A 17,665-nucleotide genomic window follows, 5' to 3' on the forward strand; every position below is an offset into this window, starting at 1 on the left:
CAGCCTCCAAACAGGTTCATCCGGCCGTGCACAATAGAGATGAGTTGAGAAATCCCGATACAAAGTCCAGTCCTTGTACCGGGTTCCTTAATTTTCTGCGGTTAGTAATTTGTTCCAGTCGCTTGCTGAGAAAACACAAAAATGATCGATCATATCTTTTTGCAAACACAAAAAGACCAGTAGCAAGACCCTCAATACAGTTGTATTTTGCTGATTCTCCGTTAATTATGGGTTCATGTTTTCCATCACCTCGCAGTGATTCCGGTCCAACGTCGACTTGCGTTCAGGTTTTACACTGAAGGTGAAGACCGGATGTGCGGTTGTCTTTGTGCCCGGTCCACTTCACACAGAGAACCCCTCCCTTTCTCCCCATTCACTCCTGTGCAGTGTTTTATACTGAAAGGTAAAAGATGCGAATTCACACTGCGACTTGTTCATCAGTGAGCGGATACTTCAGCAGGCAGGCTGCCTCCACAGCCGGTCTGAACTGCTTCATGTGACATGAACGTTGTCATTCCTTCAGCTCATGACTCTGTCTGCAGGTGAGGAGACTTGTGTCGCCTGTTGCTCTTATGCCTGTCTGCCGTTGCGCTGTCTGCCCTCTGCTACGGTGGTTGCTTTTTGTTCATTTGTGCATGGAGGAAATGCTTTTGTGATGTCTATATATATATGATCCATAATGTAGACATTGGATGATTATGAATGTGCACTCGTGCTTGGCAGTTTGCGTCCTGCTCCCCCTCCCCCCCCCCCTCTCTCTCTCACAATTAGACATAATCAAGCTTTGATATGGTGTCGGCAGTTCAGGTAGGCTGATGCGTGATGTTTTCAGAGGGAACGTCGCGCCAAACGCCATTAAAGAAAAAGCAATTGAATGTTGTTTTATTATTACCGAAAATACACAACATATAAAATTAAACAAAATGTGTATTTCAAGTGTCTGGACGCCATGCGTTCATTCGGCGTATGAAGATGCATCAATGCGTTGTAATTATTTTTGCAAAAGTCCCAACTTTTATCCTGCTTCCCCTGCAGTTTCTTCGGATCTTTTCCAATAAAATGCACCGCCGAGGGCGGCAGCGATCATGCGAATGATTTCTAAAAGTTAAAATGCTACTGGAATAAATGTTGCTCGGTGTGTTTAGTGCATGCCGAAATATAACGTCTCCCCTGTAGATTCAGAAACTGTGTTTTATTTTACAAGAAGTCTCACTGTTGATTGTCAGTAACGATTGATAAGCTAAAATACCACATTTCTAAATTAAGTTTTGCGTGACGTTCTTTCCATTTATTAGGCGCATCGGGGCCACAGTTTATTGGACTGCAAACGCTGATAACATTACGTCTATTTGGAAAGCTAATTGTTCTGTTGTTTGCTGCTGTTTGCTCAGGTCATAGACACGACAGGCTGTGTTTGCAAAGCCATGTCTGTCATATGATAGCAGAGCTTTCAATCAAAATGCATTCGACAATTCAATAGTTGCATTAATGCAGGGACGTTTTTCCACATGTGAGGCAACAGCTGGATTCTCTAAGGATTCTCTGTGTGTCCATGCAGACCTCAGGTGCATCCCTGCAAGAGGGTGTTGCGTTGATTCATATTTGGTTATTCTGCCTGTCACATTCTCAAGGCGGCAACCAGACTGCTGGCAGACGAGGTAAACCCCACACCAATTATGGAGTCCTGTCTCATTGGAATAGAGAAAGCGTCTTGGACAAGCAGCTTTAGGCCTAATATGTTATTTGTTTGGGATGAGCGTCAATTGGTATTCAAAACCAAACCAGTCTTAGAAATAGCTGTTTTTTTCCTGATGGACTCTGGCGTTTTACCCTGATTTAACATTGTTGGAATAACAGGGGAACCGACATGCTTAAATTACATTAAATGAATAGCTAATGCTTGTATTTGATGTTTAATCCTGATTAAATGTGTCCAAGCATCTTCACCAACATGAAAGGCACTATACCCATAATACAGTTTGTGCAATATCATATTCATATTCACAGTCAGATTTGTTGAATTGTTTATTTGCCTAGAAGAAAGGAGGTGAACTGCACAGCAGCACAGACAGATATAAATACAGATAAACAGATCAGAAAAAAGAAAGAATACGATTTAAAGAGCCCAAGAGGTATATAAACAACAAGTTTAGGAGTAGAAATGACCCAAGAATACTGTGCTTAAGTGCATGCACACATGTACGTAAAGCTGTCCACCCAAGACCAGCGGGGTCAGAGATAATCACCTATTATTTTAGCCCGTTAGCCGATTCACAGCGTATAAGCCCTCGTTCTCACAGGTGAGCTATTGCGACCTTTCACAATCCAACCCGGAGCGGCAGCCAAGCAGCTTCGCCGTGAGCTTGTGGAGGTTGAGCTATGTCGGCTCTGCCAGCTCTGCCTTGTAATTCGTCTTGCTGAAAAAAAGACAGAGGGACAGTAAGTGCTTCTCACCAGTAGGCTAATAATCACTTGATTGCGGGCTCCTATCTTCCCGGTAAAAGGCCATTTTGATGCAGGTAGAGATCACCGAATCCTCTTAAGACATGGGCAGACGAGGCAGACACCACGAACGACCGCTGTGTATGAATCAGGCCTATTTCTTTGCATGTTCATACCTTGACAATGTGTTGTTTAAATGATGCTGCAGGAGTTTTCAACGGTGACATTAGCTCAACGACAGTTTGATATATTACTCTATGTTTTCGTTACGATGAAGTCAAGCTTTCTGCTTTAAAGCTGCATTCAGTGTTTAATTTGTGCGCCACGTGGGGATCGCAGAGCATGCTGTGAACATGTGAGCGCGGCTGTGGCTCGGAGTAGAGCGAGTTAAAATCGGAAGGTCGGCGGCACAATACTGAACCCCAATTTGCTCCCGAAGTCTGTGCATTAATGTGTGTTAGTTTGGAGCTCGGTGGGCAGGTGGCAGCTTGTATGGCCGCCTCTGCAATCAGTGTGTGAATGTGTGTGTGTGACAGACGGCACTCTCAGAGGAAGCCAAAGCGGAAGTTCCTCGCGTTCACTCCAACGGCCAGCAGGGGGCGATGCAAAATTGAGTCCGATGCAAAATTGAGTCTGAATGTATGGAAGCTATAAGATGACCCTGCATCTTTCTTGATTCATTACCTCAGTAAACATCGTGGTGTTTGTGAATTATGGTCCCATTTAGAGTAAAATGGACCATAAATCTAAATTGCAGTACTTGCGTCTTCAATTCTCAAACCATCGGGTGATGTCAAGACTAGGACCGCTCCCCATATGCGGTCTTCGGTGCGTGATGGGTGAATGCTGTTGGGTAGCGTACGGCACTTTGAGAGGTCGGAAGACTAGAAAGGCTCTCGTTAAATACAAATCCATTTACCATTCAAACACACAAATCGCATATAATCATCTTATTAAGTTATTACGGCTGACATGTTAGCAAACAGCTGCCAAATTACACATCCAGCAGACGACGCTTAAATTAGCCCAAAGAAATCTCAGCGTGCTTCTTTCTCCCCAAGAAGTTAGATAATGCCACCTTTTCTGATGTGCCATGCGTGTAAATTACTTCTTAATCCATTAGTAGACTGGAAGCGACTCTTTGTTCAGATCTTAAGATCTCATACTGTTCCAGCAGCGATTCAATGGCTATGCAGTGTGTTGCTGTGTAGTAACGACCTGACAAACTCTGAAATATGTCCATGAAAATGCTTGTTGAACGGCAGAAACAACGGTTGAGGCCTCAGTGTGCTTCAGATGATATCCTTGTTGGATCACCGATAAGTGTTTGAAACCTCGGTGGTGGAATCGAGAGGAGCCGCTTTACAATTTTTGTAACCTCACAAAATGGACAATCCCACAAGCGTGCGCTCTTCACTCACAAGTGCTCCTCTTTTCATTCATCTCACGACGGCGTCGTCCACTATGAATGCTTTGGAGGAGCGACTGTATGAAAGTGCTCACTGATATCCCCCGTTTCTACGAATCCTCCAACCACTTCTCCCTCGTGTCACCCGCGGACAGGGAGGCGGCGTTCAAACACTCGACGGTCCACTAACTTGTTGATCTTGCTAGTCAGCAAAAAAAAAACCTGCGCGCTGGCTGAAGTTCAACCGAGGTGTTTGGAGATGCTGTGACTTGTACCAAGTAAGAGTAGAAGAGCTGTGAACAAGCAGACGTCAGCTAGCCGCTAGCTAGGCTAAACCTGCAATCTTTCTAATGGCCAGCAGGGGGCGTCTCCTCTTGTTCCCCCCAAAAAGTATGATTTCATTGAAGTCTATGATCAAAAAATAATTCTTGCTTCATTTATTTTCTCAGTAAACATGAATTTATGGTTTTAATTGCTAGTTCCAGCTCTTCTTAAATATATTATGATGTTCATTCATTAAATATTGGTCCTATTTATAGAAAAAGGACGATAATAATAATTTTTTAAAGAAGTAAACGTGAACGCCCCCTCAATTTAAAACAATAACAACCCCTCACTCTTCATCCATGACTCCGCATCATCTTTAAATTCGGGTATATCGAGCGTTTATATCAAGCAAAAACAATTCCTACCTTAAATTCAGAAAGAAAAAAAATCCCCTGGAAGCTTTTTAAATTACTCACAGCAGCATTGTTCTGTCTCTGTGAACGGGACATTTATTCTCATGCCGGCCTTGAATCATTAGGCACCTTAATGTACTGCTCCATAATCAATGGATAATAGTGGGAGGCTTCATAACCCAGGCCAAGAATCCTTGAAACACTGGAAATAAAAAACTAACTCTTGCGGAGGTGTTGCTCAAGAACCTCTGACCTGACAAGGAAACATCTCGGTTGCACACGCTGCTTGAAATTCTGTGCAAAGAACAGCAACTTCTCTCTACCTTCTGAAAACGTACAGCGCGTATAATGCGAGTCCGTATGTGTAAGGAATCGTTACCCTGCTGTATTCAATTTGGGGCTTAACCAAACGCTACATGGAGGGTTTCACAGACTCAGACTTAAATACAGCAGAAGTTGAGACAAATTTAGACTGTTAGTTCAGAAGGTTGAGTGGAATCATGTCTCACGCCGAGGGAAACTAAGAAGCACCTCGCTCAGCCGGCACAGCCACGTTCTTCATGTCTAATATCAAATAAGATAGAACAGAGTCTGAAATTAGCAGCTGCCAAATGTGGGTAAGTTGTTGGCAGCGGTGGGTAAATCCTCAGAGAAAACACACAACAGAAAGGCACGTTTAGCACGTTTAGCACTGTGTGCGTGTGACTGGATAGAGCTACAGATTGGGATAAAAGCACTGGTGTTGGCTCAAAACACTGCAGCTGCTCACGATCCCACGTCTCGCTTCAAAACAGCACCATGTGAACTGTTCCCATCCCCCAAGAACACCTGAAAAACATGGCGTAGTTCTAAAACACCGGCCGACGACGCTCCTATTGAATTATGTCTAAATTCCTTTATGTCTGAGTTTGTGCGTCGGTTTTAAAAAGTGCATGTTCAAATGTCTGAGTGAAAAACTAAACTTACCTGCCACAGTGGCAGGTAGTTCAAAAAAAGTAAATTCCAGAGGTCATGGAGGTCATATACTGCCTCACACACACGGCTGGCTTTTGAAGTTTCCCCTGCTGCTTTCTGGTTGAAATATTTATACAACAACACAAAATGGGTCTTCTGTTGTTTAATATCGTCGAGTATGACTGTTGAAAGTGATTCATTAGGTAACCCTCAGGCGTTGTGACAGCAGGGACCCGGCTCTGTTGACTTTAATGTCTTCATTGTCTTTATTTTTGTACATGTACGACGAGAGCAAAGTGAAACCGGAGTTAACTTCCATGAATTCATAGACACACATGGCCAATAAAGCTGGCGGTCAGTACTGTCTGAGTGTACAGGAACTTTTGGGGAGGGGTTTGCAGGGATGACCGGTGCTGATTGGTCAAACACGCACAGCTCAGGTACGGCCTCCTTCATAACACAACGCAGCTCTCGAGCCCGTTAGGACAGCATCTCTATTTTAACATTAAATGTCAAATTTGGCTTTGCTCTTAGCTTCTGGACTCATTATTAAAAAAAAAGAGAGGAGAGCTGTAGAAGAGCGAGAGATACTGGATAAAAAACTAAGTTATTTACTGATTGTTTCATGGCGGATAAGCTCTAAAGCACTGATACATAACAACCATTCATCTGATGATTTACTTTTCATTCACTACATCAAACGTGCATCAGTCCAACACTATGCAGCCATTCGGGGAGAGCATGCAGCCCTCGTCGTGTTACTTTTTCATTCTGACAAATGCCCCTAATCGTCGCAGGTCTTCAGGCCGTTATGGAAACAGACAACAATGTTCAGAAGAGGCCTTTTAGATCCTTGAAAAAGTCGTCTGCCGGTCTACTGAATGACCGGGAACGACTCGATGTAAATAACGAGACTGTGACGATGGATAAAAGAAACCGACAGTCCCTGTTGATGGAGGGCAGGAACAGTGCAAGCGGTGAAACGTTCGTCAACGTCTCCGGATACATTCTGCAGATTCCACTCGAGTGTATTTTAGAGCTGCTGGAAATGGATTAGTGCATTCAGCCAGCGGATCACTGGGCACCGGCTAAATGTTAATTGATTTCTGACCTAAATGCAAATCCTGTCTGTTAAATACACTCAAACGGCATAAGAGATTGAATTCAGTTCAACGTTGTGATATTAAAAAACAACCCATTATTACTTTCTTCCTCCAATTTTTGTTGGTCCATCATCTCTCAGGGGAAAAGCCCTCGACGAGCCAGGACCACAAGAAAAGCCAACAATGCTCATGGTTTTCTTATTGCTTGTAAAATCTCATGAAAACATCAAAACCAACAATGTGTTCGTCTGCCTGATTTCTTTTTGGACAACTCACTCAGTAGCGCTCAGCCCCACGGAAATTGGGGATACTCAGGTGAGACACCAGTTTGATTTTTTCAAATGTATTTCATTGCAAACAGTATTAAGACAGACTGCAGTTGTTTGGGACTGTTTTCATCGACAGATTAATTCACATTTGGAGGATGTTGTTTTGGGTCTTTTCATGACATTTGTCGACAGAACTTTATATGACGCAATATCACCAGACGTTTTCAAAATGTGTTTTTTCGGGATGCGTGTTGAATAAAAACTAAGAATGTAAAAAAAAAGAGGGAGATATCTATGAGCCCTGAGCTGGTTAGGACATAACTGCTGGTAAATATACAGAAATAAGGCGACTCACTAGCAGAGTTGTGTCATCTCAAGCTAATGGCTCCAAATTCTATCTGACAATTGTTTTTAGTCTCGCCGGCTGTAGGGATGGAAATACTTTGGCGGTCCATCACTGTTCAGATTGAAATATCTCAAAGTATGGGATGGATGTCTCTGGCATTTGTACACACATGTATGCTGCCCTGAAGATGAACGACTCTTGTGAGTTTTGTTGTTTCCCAGCTTCAGGTTGAAAGAGTTTTGAGAGAAATGCCTCAGATGGATTGCCATGAAATTTGACACAGACGTTCACATTTCCGTCTGGACGAAGCGTAATGAATCCGGTGATGCTCAGACTTTTGATCTTCTCCTCACGTCAAAATTTCAATTTGTCCAACCCTTTTGTTTATGACCAAATTCCTTGCAAAGCACGGGAGAGACATTGTCTTGTTTTGTCGGCGCTTATATGGATAAACGATGGCGATCATCGCTGTTCCCTTCGACTGCTTCACAGTTTGAATCCACCTTGCGTTTCATCAGTTGAAGACTGTTCATGTGAACTAGCAAATGGGCAGAAATTGTCTCAACAAATGCAATATCATAAACATTTGAATTGTATAGTAAGATCATTCTCCGCGGGTCAACTCACAGCTTTTATTATTCCTCGTGCGCGGTGACTCTTCAAAGCAATAAGTCATTTATGAGATGGTTTTGGTCAACAGTAATAATGAGGACACGTGTCAGAAGGTCGTGCCTCCCATTAGCACAGTGCAGGTGTAACAGACAAAGCCTGTTTCTATACAACAGCAGGTTCTCGTGGCGGAGCAGCTGGGTAAACAGCTTGATGTGGGCCTGCATGCGGCCAGACGATCCCTCGCCTCTACACAAGGCCGCTGCTAGACATTATTGCACTGTCCTGAGCCGGGACACAGAAATGAAAGCTGCTGGAATGGGAGCGGGAGTATTTGCTCCATAATGAAAGAGAGCTATACCTATTCATCTATTCGATTCTGCTCCTCAAGCTCTCTTTGAGAAAATGCAATGCCCTCAAGTTCACAAAAATGAAATAACGTGAAGGGTCATTTTTCTGCTGAGCCCCGACGTCTCGTAAACAAAGTTGGACTGTGAAACTAGCTGCCGGGTTCAATGGAGACCGGTCGTGAAAGCGCCGCAGTAAACACGAGAAAAGAGGAGTTGAACACACGCAGTGTGCGCTTCTTCCTGCGCATGAAGGACACTGAACGACACCGGTTGTAGAGCTCCATCCTCTGCCGTGAGGCCGTGACTCACTGCAACAGGAAGATGGGTCTGAGATCAGTGTGAGGTGGAGGATGTAGAATTAGTCACCTTGGTTCACCACTTACCATAAATCATGTTATTTACATCCATAAAACTAATGAGGTGCATCAACGTTGTTGTGAAAATACGCTCTGCTGGCCTCCGCGTCAGAGACGGCCGTCGCCGGTGGCGTCGTACGTTCGGCATTATTTCGTCCGCGAACGTGATTATTGTGAAGTATTATATTCAAATGTGGGAACAAACGCTCACCTTGACTCATAATGACCTCATTGGATTTTGATGGTCAAAGGTCAAGGTCACCGTGACCTCAAAAAGCATGTTTGTGGTCATAACGCACTAATTGAGACGCTAGTTATCTCGCAAATGTCTAACAGGATAAAATCATGTGATGTTGTGTTGGACAGACTTAAGTCATAGGCATAAGTGAGCGAGACAGTTGGAAGGGAATGAAAGGAGAATATTTTTTTTGGAACTGATCTCAGATGCCTCATCTATTTTTAAACAGCCCGTCTCACAGATGTCTCCGTGTGCATTACATTGGTAAGTGGAGCTAATGGTCGCGCTGCAATACACACCTGATGAGGATTCTGCAGGCGGACTCTGATGCGTGTTGTCGTGTTATGAATTTAAACAGCTGGCTGTCAGTTTTGTGAACCGTGCAGTTTGTTTTATGAGTTTACACACAATTCAGAGACATGGACAAGCAGATTGTAATTAATTAGAAGCGGATAACCACATATACTTCTGTTCCATGCAAACATAAATCCCACATGTGAGCCAAACCAGGATATTGTCCAGCAACGTCAACTCCTGTTCATCAGTAAAATAAAAATATCAAATTATCAAAGTTTTAAGGACTGGCATCCTAAAATAAAAGTGGATTTAATGATGTGCTGAGCTGAACCATAGGCTCAGGTTTAGGGGAATCCAGTCAATTTTAAATAATATTGCAGATATTAGCAGAGGGTTGCTGTGAATGACAGCAGAAAATGTCACTTCTTTCTTAATAAAACACTAAAAACTGCATCAACTATTTTCTTAATGCAGCTGTAAAACATCCAACAGTTTCTTAATAAATATCTAAGGAGGCCTGTTGACGGCTAAGCGTGCTTTTAGCCGTATAATTTAAAGGCTTTCATTAAATATTGGATCATAAAAAGTGGTCAGGACATCCCCAAATGTCTGATAGTGATTTTCCTGCACTTCAGTGTGCAGCTGAGAGACGAGGAGTCAAAGAAACCCTGACGGGATCAGCAACCTGGATAAGAGATGAGAATACAAGTTTCCATATACAAGGACAAGGATTAAACAGGACAGTGGCATGCACGTACAAAATACAGTACTTATTAACAGACTTTGTTAGTTGTTCGGCTCAGAGAGAGAATTTGATTTAGATAAAAATGATTTTTTAATGAATTATTTGGCGATAGAACCAAGTGATTTCTAGAAAACGGCAAAATGGCCGATCCTGCTCAGTGTCAAGGCCAGTTGATGTTCTGAATCAGAAAAATGAATAACTTGATATTTTCCATTTTCTTTGCAACAAAAACAAAAGCACTCAAAAGTGTCTCCCTTTGATTTGCTCACCTTGGTGCTGTTGCCTCTGAAACTCATGCAGATGGGGGACTTGTATCCATTTAACATGATTTGTGTTTCTCTAATCCAGGTTAGGATGATGTAAGATTTAAGTACGCGAAGCAACACGCTGGGACCAAAGCCGCCACTTGTGCTGTTTCACATGTTTTAGGTCTTAATGCAGTGATATTGCTGTAGAGAAGTGCTAGAATACTCACAATAATACATCTGTCATGCTGATGTTCGTTAATGTTTACCTTGTTCACCAACGTAGTTTGGCACATTAGCATACTAAAGGCAGTAAAGAAAAATCTCATATTTGCTAAGACATTTAGTGTGGATCAAAAGAATGGGCCGACCGAAGTACCAGCCTTGTCATGCATGGAGCCCTGCCGCTAGAGATGCTAAAAATGGCTTATAATTGCCATGTGGCACTGGATATGCCTCCCAAATTAACTAATGGATTCTCACAGTAAGTGTAGAGCCCATAATTGTAAAATGCCATTCAATTAATCATAAAAACTTCATACACAAAAAGATGTGTTAAATAGAGATGTGTATAGAGTATGTATTGCCCTTTAAATACTGATCTCGGTGACACCAAAACACATTTACCACGTCAGTTCACAACTTAACTAACAACTTGTCACCTTTTGAAATAGAGAAGTCTTGAGCCGAGTAGCTTCTGAAAAATCTGCGGGTCAGATTAAGTACGCTATAGCTGCTATTTCAGTCTGTCAGATACATATTTATCAATATTTAAGTCGATACAAGTTTGTAATTGGACAGCAGAAACTCAATATAAAGGAGCGTGCATCACACCCCGGGCCAGACAACGTGCTTTGGACATCCTTATTGATCCAAATTTGATGGTGATAATGAAACAACAAATAAAATGCCACACTGCATAACAAGTTTAAGGGTGTACCTTTGCCTTATTTGTTCATCTTGTATTTCTGTTTGATCTTATTTCAGGCCTCAACGCAGCATGTTAACATCTGTTCACACTCCAGGATCTCCGGTGGGCAGACAGTGAGGACCAGTCGCCGCTATGCCATGTGTGTAAGGGACCAGTGGCGGTGTTGCGGCCCCAGGCGGGATGCTGCTGGCGGCCGGTCAGTATGACTTTGCTGGACTTGTGGCTGTCGCGCTCCATCCCCATGTGCCTGCTCCTCCAGAGCCTTGTCCTCATGGCCCTGTGCTTCCCCTCGGCCAGCATGTGTCCGAAGGGCTGCATCTGCCAACGCGACCTCCACCTCCACGGCCTCAACGTGACCTGCAGTCAGTCGCGCCTCAAAGAGATCCCCCCGAGCCTCCCGGTCGACACCGTCCTGCTGAGGCTGGACCACAACCAGATTGGCGCCGTGCCGGATCAAGCCTTCCACGGACTGAGGCTTTTGAGGGAGCTCAACCTTTCGTACAACGCGGTGGAGACCTTAGGGGAAGGGGCCTTCAGTGGCATCGAGGCCACGTTGCAGGTGCTGGACCTCTCCCACAACCGCATCACTAGCGTACACAAGGATGCCTTCGCTCGGCTCAAGGCCCGCGTCATCGTGGACGATAACCCCTGGCATTGCGACTGCGCCCTCCAGCAGGCCATCGGCGGGATGGCCCACAACCACGAGGCCGCCGCCCGGGTCCTCTGCAGGAGCTCGGAGCTCCGTGACCAGGAGGATCGCCCTTTCCTGGCGGTGGATACGGACCTCTGTAACCTGGCCAAAAGGACCACAGACTACGCCATGCTGGTGACCATGTTCGGCTGGTTTGCGATGGTCATTTCATATGTCGTGTATTACGTCCGTCAGAACCAGGAGGACGCCCGGCGCCACCTGGAGTACCTCAAGTCTCTGCCCAGCAAGCCCAAGAAACCGGACGAGGTGGACGACATAAGCACTGTTGTCTGACAGCTGTTTCAAAGGGACACAGACTAAACGAACACCAAAATGTTTATTGTAACAGGACCCACATTTGTAGTGTTTACTATTTCAAACTTTTAGGTGATGTGAGCATCAAATCTGCTGAGAAATCTTTGTATTTTAGGGATTCTGTCGTTTGTTCTCACCAGGGTTTGTTGATGTCTGAGATGAGAAGGAAGGCCAGAGAGTCTGATAGGCGAACACCAACATTGTCTTTTCTACAAAAAATTGCATATGGAGCGTTGAAAATTTTAATCTCAGGTTCAAACATTGACATAATAATGGCTTTTTATAGATGACAATTTGGAATATCTGATAAAAATAAATATATTTGTAAGACTTGACACCCTAAACTTCATTTCCCAGAGCCCTCATTTTGGTATCTCAAAGCCCCACGTTAAGCTGAGTTTGGCAAACACTTGCCAAACCAACTGCTTCTTTCATTCCCCCTCAAATTTATTGTAAACTGAAATATTTATATTGACAGCATTTCTGAGGGTATTGCTTATGGAGACCATTTGATCTGTACATTGTGTTATATTGTAGACCAGTAAGGCCTTGGATATGGGGTATTTAGATATAAGGTATCTCCCTGCTTCGCCTTGAGCTTTTTATTTAGACAATTCAAAATGAAAAAACAATTTTGAGAGACGACCACGCACTGAAGCTTTTAGTAAACCATGTCGCAGCTACAGAGAATACTGGATGCTCTGGAGGCACATTTCTGTAACGAATCAAATGAAAGGTTAGGACTGATTAAAAATTAAATACGTACTAAAAAAAATTGACTATCTAAGGGCAAATTCTGGAATATATTGTGTCAAAGTTATGACCTCTGAAAGGAAACTTTTCAATTGCCTTTGTATCGTTGCAATGTGGGTAGATGTGCAAATGAACAATGTTTGGCAAAGTTCAACAACGTTTTCTTTTCCCACTCAAAATTATCATATATTAAACGATTAAATTAAGTGATAGTGAGTCTAAAATGTAGCTAGGTTTAGTGCCAATACAAAGTTTACATTTAAAGAATGTACTGCCCCAAACATTAAAGAAACAACACTTTGAAATGTAGCAAGTGGCCGTGGTGTAAGCAGGATAATCTACTTTTGTGCAGCTATTGAACAATAATGCACTCTGTGGATGTAAATGTTGGTGCAGCTTGCATTATTTTTCAATAATGGCATCATGGAGTATGCTTTTTATACAGAAATGTGATAGTTAGGCTAATCCAAATTATGATTTGTGTTTAGGTTTGGGAATAAGGCTTTTTAGAAAAACTTACAGGGTTAGTTGGTGGCTTTGGGATCAATCATTGAGATTTTATGAGGAGAATTTATTGATGGGGGACAAGATAATCACATTGTTTTTTTTGTGTTATTACTATATGCTAAATTATTGAGTTTCAACAAGAAACTTTTAGAACCACTTATCACTTTATCCGGTCATATCAAGAAACCGTTTTTGTTCCACAACACCAATATATTACATTTGAACAAGAAACCTTTGGTATTACAACCACACGGCACTTTAGCTCATTAAAAAATATTACGTCATGAGGAAAAGAAGACAGACGTCGCTTCGTTGCTTCCGATTAAAGTGATTTCTGGCCACACAACCAAACCATGAGCTCATGGTCATAAAATAAACAACGAAACCACATTCTTACTCTCCAACCACCAAAACCCAGATGGAAGTAGCTCTGGTATCTGAATGTTAAAATGGTCGCCCTCAGTTATCACTATGCACTCACAGCAAATAAGCTTTACAAGCAATAGTGAGTACATTACAGGCGCCACACTGTAATTGTTTTAACCCACATTTGCCTCGTAGGCATACAAGCGGCTCTACTTTCTAACGAGAATGTTTCTGGATGAAGTGATATTCTGTCTTAACAAAAACGTTTCCTGTTCCTACTTAATGAATTGGTTTGTATTCCGAACAAGAAAAATAGATCAACATGACATGATAATATCTTTTTGATATAATGAGACGCTGAGCAAATAGTTTTTGTAATGACGGCAACACAACCTGCCAAACAAGTGAGTCATCTCCATTAACAACTCTGCCACTAAACCCAAACACATTAAGGCACATCGATAAAGATCCACATGCCGTGAAAGGTTGTCCTGGCCAGCAAAAATAACAATTTTCATTCAGAAAAATACGACATTTAAATGGATATGTGTTCATTTTTGCAGCATACTAAGATTATTGATTGAGTTGTCTGCCTTGCAATGACATATTTTTGAAATAACTTCATTTCTATAATCAAAATGAAGGTTACATTTATCACATGAGGAATTTGTCACACTGTGTAATTATTTAAAAATATCCCCAGAGACCCTATTTTAGTGAAAGCATCCATACAGGGTTGCATGTTTTTAATCAATGCCTGGGTTAAATCTTACTTTAGTACTTCTATTCAGCAGTGCAGTACATGTCATATAACTTTGGATGAAAGTGCTATGTCATGAGTTTATTCTTGCTGCAGCTTTTCAGCTCCCCTCTTCTCTCAGTTCAGTTGCATAGAAACACAGAACGATCTGCAGTCAATGTCGCACCATCTAATATCACTTCAAATCACAGCTGAGCTGCACAAAACTCATAAAATCTTGTTTTTGGTGACCTTCAGCGGTTTAAATCCTCCCCCTGCAGCAGTGATGTACAAGTGTACACCCGGGTGTGTCAGCACTAGCTTGACAGAGTCAACCAACTAGAGCAGTGAAAAGCATGAGGATACACAATTTTCGCACCAGTCTCATAGGAACAAACATGTCATTGCAGGTCAACAATTCCAAAGGTTTCTCCAGATTTTGTGGCCGATGCAGCTTCCTTTTTTTTGCCCAGGATTTGAAGGACAACCATACATGCTTTGCCCTCTACTCAATCCCATCAGTTACACGTCAGTTTGGGCTACTCAACATAAACATCTACAAGCAGTATTTTGGCTCCAAACTAGCCATTCTGCTCGTATGAACACATGCATTTAAATGTTTTTATTACATGCCCTAACACAAGAACACGCTTAGTACAGTTAGCTGAAAGGAAATGGTATCCAGTCTATGAATTGGTTTTGAAAATTTGTCTCGCGACTGGAATTAATACGGTAGGAATCTACGGTATATTCTTGTCCAAAACATACTTGATCCATGAATGTTAAGAGGTATTGAACAGTAGATTGCCAATGGCATTTTAAAATTGAACTTGAAGTTAAAGAACTTGAGTGAGACAGTTCATTATTGACCTCGGGAATAGTAGTTTCCACAAAATAATCTTGACTCACTTCAATAATCTTTACTTAATCTCTAGTGGTCATCGGCAGATGGAGCGTGTTCACTTGACATGGCGAACGGGAACCTCAATCATGTGACAACCAGTGGTCATTATGACTCTCACAAGTAGTGAGATTCTCATTTTAAGACCAAGCTGGATGCTTAATTACCACCAGCAGCATCCCAGTGGGATCCAGCCAAGGTACTCAAGTCAATGGGAGTTGAGCACCTTAAGATCTCTGCTGGTTCACCAACACGAGACCCTCGGGGATGGCTCCCAAGTAGTAAGGAATGCTATATTGGCAAAAAACATCAATATCCAAAACTGGTCACAGCAATGACTGGGAAAAGGTCCAGACGAACAACATTCAACATCATCGTTTGTTGCCAATGGAGGAAGTTGCGTGACCTTTAGGTTGCGAGTTCGAGGTCAAGTTAACTTCTTTACTAACCGTAACATCACATTCCCCCTGTACTCAAATGTATTTGCCGTATCCACAAACGTTCCCAAACCTCAACCATACCGTAGTTCCTGAGTGGCGATTTAGCTGAAAGCGAGAACATTGGCACGAGGCGTTAAAACGTCCCTGAACTCGGTCTCAGTTCCTCGTGTTTGAAGGGTCATCACGGGGCCGAAGTTCCTCAAAAACTGAACTCTCTCCGTGACAATTGAGCAAACCCTCTCTGCAGATGATGACGGCGAGAAGTAAACTAGCTAGTGAGTGAGTTGCGATTATGTTTGTCAAAGAATATAAGTGTGTCTCATTTGATGTTTTGGAGTCAAAGGTTTTGGGGAGTGGTGAACAGGCTGTTGCTGTGTGGTCTTGTACGTTACTTCCCTCCGTTTGTGAAGTCTATGTTTCTGTTGTCTTCAGTCAGCTGTTGTCAGTCTTTGTGTATCTGTACTGGACAGAAGTAAACACAAGGCTAAATGTCAGTTTCAGTGAACTCTTGTTGTTGTTTTGTGGTTACTTCAGTCATTCAGAGTCAATGCTGTTTGCTGTTAATTGTTGCCGTTTGCCTTCACTCAATTTCATTTTTACCAGGCCCTTTCAAGGGGAGGACAGATTTCTCATATTTGGGGATGGCAGACTATGCGATCATCTCAGTCATGACAAATCAACACAACCATCCCTATTCAAGACAAGCAGCAAGTGCATGCATCATTTCCCTTTAATAACACTGTGTACAGTGATGTTCCCGGCAGCGGGTGAGGAGAAAATTGATGCTGTCATTTTCTCAAATGGCTTCCTTTCCATCACGGCCACTGGACCATATGCCAAGAGAAATCCAATGAAAGCCACATGAAATAAGGGTGGTATGTAAAAGTACAGGAAAATAGATTTTCACCAAAAAATAAAAAAAATAGAAGCTCATTTTATAAATACTAACTACTTTAAATAATAACCTACAAGATTTCCGGCACATGATTGGTGATGTGTTGGATACTGGGTGTTGCTGATATCTTGTGAAATTTCCTCTCGCTTCACGTTTTGTTTGTCACAGACTTTGTAGAATAATGGTTGTTAAAAAACGTGTTAGGGGATATGCAATGAGAATACGTAAGTAGAGAACACTAGGATCACATGTAAATAGGAACGTTGATGTTGTGTGAAATACTTGAAATCCCTTTAATTAGTTGTTCTTGAATGTGCTAAAGCCTTGTCTTGTAGAGGCGACCTCATACTCCTCATGACAGGATCAGGATAGGCTATAAAATGCATGTACGATGTAATGAAGCACAGTGTAGCCAAGGACCCGAGAGTATTTCTAAGTGCCTGAATACTTCTCTCATCGTTTTATTTTTTTATTTACGTCTTCTTTCTCCAACTCTGGTCTTTGTTCTAAAGCCTCTCTTAGTTTAGGATTATCTCTGTTTAGTGGATTTTGTCGATTTAGGTTTATTTTGCAAATTAGAAAGAAAAAAAAACGGACTCAACCACGCTGATGTAAAAGAGCTGTTCAACTAAACTATACAGTAACATATCACAGTTTTCCGTGCACAGACAGGATGTGATAGACAAGCTCACAGTTGAGGATGAAAATGTTAGCACTGACTATCATGGTTGTGTTGTAATAGCATGACATACAGAAAATGAAATAAAGGAGGTATGCATTGGTTCGTGGGTTATTCTTCTCTTTCGGTTGGTTTAAAATTAAACAGCTTTAGGCAGTAAATGAGTACTGCATTACAGAAATGTGCTAGCTTTCAGGAATGAGTCGTGTAACACCACACAAGGCATCAAACGCAGGTGACCTTTCTGTCTGCACAAGCTCTGTTTTTCAGAAGCCTTTTTGTTTTTGTTTTCACAGAACACCATCCTAAATATGAATCCTTAAATAACTGCCCAGAAATACTATAAAAACTATAAAGCTCTCATCATGGGGGGGGGAAGTTAAGTACCTGAGGTCAACTGCCGCCA

At 42.3% G+C, this 17,665-nt stretch overlaps 1 protein-coding gene across 2 annotated transcripts; it reads left to right on the plus strand.

Moving 5' to 3' along the window:
* Positions 1 to 402: 402 nt before the first annotated feature.
* On the plus strand, positions 403 to 17,352 carry lrrc3b (leucine rich repeat containing 3B). 2 transcript variants are annotated; one of them, XM_068576391.1, is made up of 2 exons: positions 403 to 542; positions 11,030 to 17,352. In XM_068576391.1, exon 2 carries the CDS (start codon positions 11,176 to 11,178, stop codon positions 11,956 to 11,958), a length of 783 nt encoding a protein of 260 aa, XP_068432492.1. In that variant the 5' UTR covers positions 403 to 542; positions 11,030 to 11,175; the 3' UTR covers positions 11,959 to 17,352. The 2 variants fall into 2 exon arrangements, with proteins under 2 accessions (XP_068432492.1, XP_068432491.1); XM_068576390.1 differs by having other exon boundaries at positions 11,068 to 17,352.
* Positions 17,353 to 17,665: the final 313 nt, after the last annotated feature.

The sequence above is a fragment of the Clinocottus analis genome, unplaced genomic scaffold (genome assembly GCF_023055335.1).
Source record: "Clinocottus analis isolate CAN_PGR_092001 unplaced genomic scaffold, fCliAna1.0.p SCAF_14, whole genome shotgun sequence".
Taxonomy (NCBI): domain Eukaryota; kingdom Metazoa; phylum Chordata; class Actinopteri; order Perciformes; family Cottidae; genus Clinocottus; species Clinocottus analis.

What these genes read in the sequence shown, in the direction of transcription:
- lrrc3b (XM_068576391.1), top strand. Translation starts at nt 11,176, where the DNA reads ATGACTTTGCTGGACTTGTGGCTGTCGCGCTCCATCCCCATGTGCCTG.